This window comes from Arachis ipaensis, chromosome B10 (assembly GCF_000816755.2).
Source record: "Arachis ipaensis cultivar K30076 chromosome B10, Araip1.1, whole genome shotgun sequence".
Classification (NCBI taxonomy): Eukaryota; Viridiplantae; Streptophyta; class Magnoliopsida; order Fabales; family Fabaceae; genus Arachis; species Arachis ipaensis.
The window spans coordinates 21429204-21437513 of record NC_029794.2 but is presented as its reverse complement, the minus strand read 5'-3'; the positions used below and the strand labels follow the sequence as shown (position 1 = coordinate 21437513).

The 8310-nt window shown below is 25.7% G+C and overlaps 1 protein-coding gene across 1 annotated transcript in view; it reads right to left on the bottom strand.

Annotated features, from left to right (window-relative positions):
• LOC107620437 (early nodulin-70-like) overlaps positions 1–8310 on the bottom strand; it is a 9980-nt gene continuing 1670 nt past the window's right edge. The window contains exons 2-12 of the mRNA XM_021114492.1: positions 7057–7147; positions 6058–6073; positions 5157–5337; positions 4976–5047; positions 4326–4574; positions 3744–3870; positions 3368–3654; positions 1896–2089; positions 1292–1374; positions 1051–1127; positions 1–377 (exon numbers count right to left, since the gene is read on the bottom strand). Coding sequence (XP_020970151.1) covers positions 225–377; positions 1051–1127; positions 1292–1374; positions 1896–2089; positions 3368–3654; positions 3744–3870; positions 4326–4574; positions 4976–5047; positions 5157–5337; positions 6058–6073; positions 7057–7147 — 1530 coding nt within the window. The 3' untranslated portion in view covers positions 1–224. The remainder of the gene's footprint in view (positions 378–1050; positions 1128–1291; positions 1375–1895; positions 2090–3367; positions 3655–3743; positions 3871–4325; positions 4575–4975; positions 5048–5156; positions 5338–6057; positions 6074–7056; positions 7148–8310) is intronic.

The following is an 8310-nucleotide window of genomic DNA, read 5'->3' as shown; positions in this document are numbered from 1 at the left end:
TCTTGACAATTAATTACCACCAAAAATATAATTCATTAAACATTTTCTTTGAAATAATTTCCACGTTTTTCTTCTATTTTCCCCCCTAGAAAAAGAAATTGTCTTGTCATGATTCTTGGAACACCTGGCTCATTATCCATTGATGATGAAAATTGAAAAGAAAGGGCAAAAAAAGGTAGGTAGCTAGAAGATGATGATGATGATATTGATATATAGTGGTTGGGTTATACAGTATTAGCCATTTTGGCAGCACCAAGACCAAGACATGCATCTACAGCTTCACCCACAGAAACGAAAACTCTTCCTCCAATTTTGCTCACAAAGTCACCTACTCTTAGCTTGTGGATTACTTGCCACCTTGGGTTAGCTATCACCAACTGAAAATTCACATATATCAACACAAATAAATAAATATACATTAAATGATTCAATATCAAAATTTTGGATAATTCACCCCTTTTTTATTCGTTATATTCTTATTCTAAATGACTTATTTTTTTCTGTTTTAATTTTCTGTTTAAAATTAAATTTTTTTTTTAAATATTCTTTTTTTATTATGATTTTTTTGATAATAGTAAAAACTATAATTGTAATGGTCATCACAGCGATAATCGCAATAATTTGAGAGTAAAAGTAATAAAAGAATAAGAGAAAGAAGAAGATAATAATAAAAAAAATATTTTTGAATGAAAAAATTTTAAAATTTTAATCAAAAGACCAAATAAATAAATAAAATATTTCAAATATTGAGGACAAAACTAAAACTTAACTGATGAAAATATTATAAACTAAAATAATTATTCTTTAATTTTTGAAAACTTTGAGACAGTTGCATTCATACTTTATAAAAATTGGAAAATAATTTATATTCTATCATTCATTTGACATGAAATCATATATATTTTATTTGAATTTGGAGTATTGTGATTAAATTTAATTTTAAATAATTAACTCATTCATCCTCATTTCTACTTGTATAAAACTATAAAACTTAAAAAATAATTACATGACCATCATAATAATTTTTCTGTCTTAAAAGCAAAAGCTTACCTTTACTCCATGTGAAGTCAAATTCTTGTTCAGTTCCTCCAAAGAAGCAATTCCCGCTGTGTCAATATTCGTAAGACCTATCAAATCATCATATGAAGTTATGAACAATGTCAAATTTAGATGCATGCTAACTTCTGGTTGATATTAGCAATTGTAATACCTTTTATGATAAATTTATATCTTTAGATATAACTACGGAAAAATCTAAATTGATATATATAAATTGTGAAAATTCACTAACCTGAGGAATCAAGAATGATGAATTTTAAATTGCTTCCTCCCTCGCCCTCCTCAACGTGTCCATCATTCACCCATCTCTCAATCCTTTCAAAACAATTCAGGTAATTCTCGAGAAATCAATATAGTAAATAACAGATAAACGTGCACTTTGATTTTGTGAATGCTAATGTGAGTCAATTTAGTTCATATAAATTAAATGAGATAAAGTAATTTCTGTAAATAAAAAATGTAAATCAAGTTAATTCTGTAATAGCAGTTAAATCAAATTATTAAATAATTTGACTCATGTTTATTATAAGAGCTATTTGAAAATTAATTTATAAAAGTAAAAGACATTTTATATTTATAAACTATATAAAAATCTTATTTTTGAAAAATGTGAAACTAATAATAATTTGTACTGAAACATGGTTAATTACGTTATTTAAAGTATGTTATACTGGAAGATAGAAATACAGGTGCAGTTAATTTCATATGAAGTTGATAGTTGAGAGTCGTTAAATAATTTGATAAATTTGACTAATTAAATAATCATCTAACGACTTTTAACTATCAACTTCATATAAAATTAACTGTGTCTTAGTTTTAACCGAATTAGAAAGTACCTTTCTCTGACAAGAGTTGCATTTGCAAAAGAAAGGAAGGAGGATTTTGGAGAAAGAATAAGAAGGCCAGGAATGGAGAGGCCCATTGGATATTGCTCAATGTCACCAAATCCATCTGTTCCAGGAAGCCTTCCAAGAACCGTTATTCCAGGTTGAATTGACACCAGAATTAACTTTGCAAATGATATTGTCACCTATATTATTCATTATTTAACATTTATTACAATTCATGAATTCTTAGCTTCGCACAAGTAATTATTACCATTAAGAATAAGAATAATGGGTGACCACATATAGTGCAGGGGCTGGTTTTAATCTACAAAGCCGCAAGATGCATGATACAATATGATATGAGATATATAAACCATTAATTCTAAAAATTTGTTACATATAAAAATATACATGTTGATATTGTTAATGTCAAATAAAAAAAATTAAGATTTTTCAATATCTTTTATCTCTAAATAACATTTTACATGATTTATTGCGTCAAAAATCTATACTTCATGCATATTATTTTTAAATAAAAATAAAAAAATAGAAAGTCAACTCAAAGCAGTTTATAATTACTTATTTTGTATTCATTAATTATTATTATATTAATAGAAATATAATTATAAATGTTAAATACATAAAATTATGAATATTATATTAAATAAGATAATTTTAAGTTATTGCCTCTCTGTCATTAATGTTTCTAAATTTATTCTAGAAATATGGGAGTGGATCCTCTCCAGTGAAAAAAAATTGGATAGTGTGCAGTGTTTAATCTCACTCTTCATTATTCTCTCTCTTCTTTATTTTTGGTTCCACTTATAGAATTAAAGGTAAGAGATCACACTTTATTCTCTCAAGTGTTAAAAAAACTGGAGAGAATCCATTTTCCTAAAAATATAGGTTAAAGAATAGAGTACATGCTATGGTGGAAAAAAAATGATAAAACCAATGAAGATTATCTTTTATAAATAATCAGATATCTATTTAGGAGAATTTGTCATTTCATTTTGAAAAATATTAGAGAATCATCAAAATTTATTAATAATTAGCTATTAATATTTTAAAGTTTAGACTAAAGTATATTATTGGATAACTAAACTAAAAGAATTAGGTTAATAACTAAAAATAATTATCAAATATTAAATTTTAATGATCCTCTAACATTTTTCTTTCATTTTATTAAATGAAAAAATCCAGAAAATCATCATTTTTATTAAAATTTCGCCAGAACTTAACAAGCAAAAAAAAAGTTAGTAATTTTATATTATTAGATGTAATCTCACACCATTAAAAATATTAATAATAATTAATTAATGACTATAATTCACCAAATCTGCAGCTAGCACTCCTCTTTTAAATACTCTTATTTAAATTTTAAAATTTTATCTAAAAATCAAGATACCGTTGAATGAGTTGGAACAATTTTTTATTTTTGGTTAAAAAAGAAGCAGACAAAGGAGTGTTGTGAAAGATACCGCAATTGCAAGGCCCATCTCTACAGAGGCAAAGAGGACCCCAAAAAAGGCTGCAGCGCAAGCAAGAAAGTCTAGTTTATCAACCTTCCAAATCTGATATGCTTTTTGAATGTCAATAAGACCAGGCACTATCGATATAATTATTGCTGCTAAGATTGCTTTTGGAGTGTAATACAATAGCCTCGTCAAGAATTTCAGTGATATTAGAACCGTCAATGCCATCACTATGCTTGACACCGTTGTTTCAGCCCCTGAACTATAATTTAGAGCAGTGCGTGAAAGTGAACCTGCATTGTTATATTTACTTCTTTTTCTTCAAATTCCATAACAGAAATATTTGATGGGAGAAGAAAAAGAGTGGGTAGAAATCTATTACCAGATGCAACGTAACAAGACGTGAAAGATCCAACAATGTTGGTTAAACCCAGGGATATCATTTCTTTATTGGGATCAAGATTGTATCCTCTTATGGATGCAAATGACCTACCAACGGCAATAGTTTCCTAATTTTGTATACATAGTTAGAAACACTCCCAATATTATAAAATCATTAGTCAATTAAGCATGAGTAAATTGCTACTTAAACCATTTGAATCACTCATAATTTACTCCCAAAAGAAAAGGTTAAATTGTCATTATCATTTTCAATTTTATTATTATGCAATATCTCCACTTATTAATGATACTTTATCTAGAGAAGATTTTAAAATGGTAATATCATAAAAACAATAGCTAAAGTTATTTTATTTAATTTAATGTCTTTAATTTTATACATATAATATTTTATATTTATATTTATAATTATATATTTATTATATTTAAAATTATACAATACATAATGATTAATAAATATTAAATAAAATACTTTGGACTGATTTTTTATTAACATTATTGATTTTGAAAAATAAACCAAAACAAAAATGATTACACGTTTCTGAAAAATATGGGGGAAGCATACCGTGAGTGAAATAACAGCAACGGTTAACCCTGTTTTGATCAATGGAGCCAAAAAATTGTCACTAAGGTTGAGATGCAATAATGAGATTGGGTTCAAGCTACCTCCTTTGATTTCTCCTAACACATCAACTTTGTAGTCCTTCACATTTATTTGATGAGAATTCACTGTATATGCAACAATAGAAGATACAATAACTGAAAGCAGAGGAGCAATTGTTGGCAACCAGAACAGTTTCTTGTTCCTTCTCCCCTGTTTTCATATTGCAAGAAATAATTAAAATGTATAGTAGTTTTCAATAAAATTAATTAGGGACATAATAGATATCAAAACTCTTAAAGTCGTTGTAGTTTCAAACAATAAGAACTTAATTAAAAAAATTTGATGAAATTGTAAAAATATTGAGAATAATTAAGAAAATAAATATTTGTAATATTTGGTTGAGCAGAAATAATAACATATTTTGTAACATTATTGACAGGTTATTTAACGAATATAAAGAGTAGAATACTAATAGTTTTTTTTTTATAATTGTTGATGGTAATGCCAAGAATAGTATCCTATTTGAGGATTTTTTGCTAGTTTTGATTAAATATTCCATCTTGTTGTGTTGATTTTTTTTTTCCCTCCAAAAAAATGACATTAGTTATTACCATGAATCTGGCAAATAGGATGAAACAAAGAAATGAGAATCCAAGAGTAAAGCTGTAAGGATGCCACTGTGACTGAAAAAGGCCAGTGAAATTAAATTAAAGAAACTGTTAGCAATAATAATATTGTAACGATTAAAAAACACTAGAGTTCTAAGATCAAATTTCTGTGGCGTGTTCTTACTCGATCCTTGAATAAAGATGTCCAAAATATTTTGATCACAGAAATCAAGTCAGATTTGTTAGTGAATTTATTGATTCCTAACAACACTATAAACTGATATGCTCCAATGCCTACGGCAGCTGCTGCCAAGAACCCCACTATTGTTGCATGGGAAAGATAATCCACCAGAAATCCAAACCTGCTAATTAAAATGTGTATTATTGTCCGAATTAATAATATATTAAAAAAAAAATACTAGAGCCATCAAAATTTATTATTTTTGGCTATCATTTAATCATTAACTCAATTCCTTTAGTCTAACTCTATTAATCTAAAAATCTAACAACATACTTTATTCGATATTTTTAAACATTAATGGTTAACTGATAACAAAAAATATTCAATTATAATACCCTTCTAACATTTCTTATATATTAAACGAGGGAATTATTTATTTTTTAATATTTTTATTTAATTATTTTATAATAAAATTTATTAAGGACTTATTTATTTAATAGGACAATTTATTTAAATAAATTGTTACACCTTTAAAATTACGTAAATGCATTGTTTTCAAAACGAAGACGCAAATACATTGTTTCATGTATCTATAGAAACCGCTACTGGTAGTAACGGGTTACACAAACACAAAATCCGCTGCTGCCAGCCGCGGATTACGTTAAAATGTAGTAACATGGAAACCGCTATAACCTGCTACTGTTTGATTGGAGTTGGTCATAAACCGCTACTGACAGTAGCGGTTTATGTGCATAGGGGTTCGTGTGTAAACCGTTAGAGGCTATAACGGTTTACGTGGAGAGTGACTGCTTATCAAATTATTCATTTGGAGTGATTTTGAGGTTGGTTATAGAGAGGAAATTCTAGAGAGAGATTAGAACAACAAATCTCTTAAACAATTAAAATGATTCCAAATGAAACTATTCATGATTGAACATGCCAAAAAATTATAAATTATGATAAAAAATGTTATTTTATGGAAATTATGAAAAATGTTTATTTATGCTAAATTAAGTTACAAGAAGATTGAGAGAAAGAAACGGAGTATATATTTTTTGCACTCATATGATATATATGGATAGATAAAAAATGAAGTAATTTTTAAAGAAAAAATGTACACTTTAGTGAATTTTTTACTAAAAATAAATTATTTTATCATTCATGAATTTTAGAAGGGATGAAGATAAAAAAAAAAAAATTAGTCTTAGTTTATATATTTTAGTATTCTGTGAGTACTCACTCTTTGATTTGCTATTTAGTCTCATTTTAATAATATATACAAATAAAAAATTATTACATGCATATTTATATTTTTTATTTTATTCATCAAAATTATGATGCTACCACTGTTATTTATCCAATCAATCAATTATAAAATATAAATAGTTTTTATTTTTTGGTATAAGACAACAAAGTTGCACAAATAAAAAAAATTCATTTAGTTAGAACCTCAAATGTAAATCAGCAGCAAAGAATACAACCCATGTTTCAAACTCTCCGAATCTCCTTTGTATGGTTGATATAAATAAAAAAGAATAAAATGATTTTGAAAAAGAAAAATATATGCTTTAATGAACTTTTGGTTAAAAATAAATTATTTTATTATTTTAAAAGAGATGAGAATAAAAAAAATTAGTCTTAGTTTATATAATTTAATACTTTGAGTACTGTATTAAAATACATATTGAAAATAAATTAAACCACACATTATTTATACATAAATACATTAATGGCTGATTTTAGTGGCTGTTTTTGGTATACAAATAATATTTTTAAAATAAAATAGATCGTTAAATAGGACTTCTACTTTGGTTTTATCTTAACTATAATAATCAATTTAAAACGAAGAATACAAAAATGTTCAATAATATCGTGACTTGAATGTGTTTTCATATCCTTTTATAACATTTATAGAAAATTCTATAACTAGTTATATGCAACTTACATAAACCATATTCGGGACTTAGCTGAGCCAAAGTAGCGAATCCTACACACTGCATGACCCAAAGCAACCATTTCAATTCAATAATTCAGTGAATAATGAAACATCATTGTAGTGAACATAATACACAATAAGTACGATAGGCCTCTCACTTGTATTTATTCGAATTGGTGTTCTTAGAATAAGAAAAAAAAAGTATTACTTTAGTTTTTAATATTAGATTAAATTTTAATTTGATTTTTAATGTTTTAAATGTTTTATTTTTGTTGTAAAAAATTTTAAACAAATTTAATATTATTTCACCGTTAAATTTAATACAATAGTTAAAAAAATAAGTCGCATAAACGTTAACAATGAATGTGTTTAGTTTTGAGAATAGGATAAGATAGGATAATAAAAAAAAGAATAGAGATATAAAAATTAATATTTGTATATTTTGTTTGATGATAAACTGAATATAAGATAAAATGAATAATAAAAGTCAAATTTACTTTTAATTTTTTCTTCACAAAAAATTAAAAAAGAAAATAGAATGATAAAAAATATAATTATAAAAAATTAATATTGACAATAAAAGAAATAAAAAATAAGTTGTGTTCCAATCCAGTGTTTTTTGTGTCGTTTTTTATAAGAAGAACATAAAATGTACTAATTCAATATCCCAAGACATAATATTTCTATCAATATCTCATTTATCAAATATGATCTTGTATCTCTGTGTACATGTCTCAGTGTTCCCTGTTTATAAACAAAAGCAACCAATGTTATTAGTTAAATTATATCATTTTATTTTTTGTGTATTAGAAAAACAAAGCCAAAACCTTCTTATAACACTTTTTTTTTGTTCTCTTTCTTGCATCGATTTCCAAAATCTTAGAAATCAATAATTAACACTTTAGAATCGAATAAAAAAAAGGCTTTTACATACCAATTGTTAGTGAATCGATTTTATTTATATACTGAAATCGAACATTATTAACTATTCAATATACTAATTATTTATGTCAAATTTAATAGTGAGACAACATTAAATTCATTTAAAATTTTTTAACATTAAAATAAAATACTTAAAATATTATGAACTAAATTAGGACTTACCCAATCCTTTACTCAAAAAAATTATGTTACCTTATATAATCATATATTCAATATTCAATGCTTAAAACTATTTATGGCTCCATCCTAGCATGTAGGGTCTTTGTACAGCTCAAATTA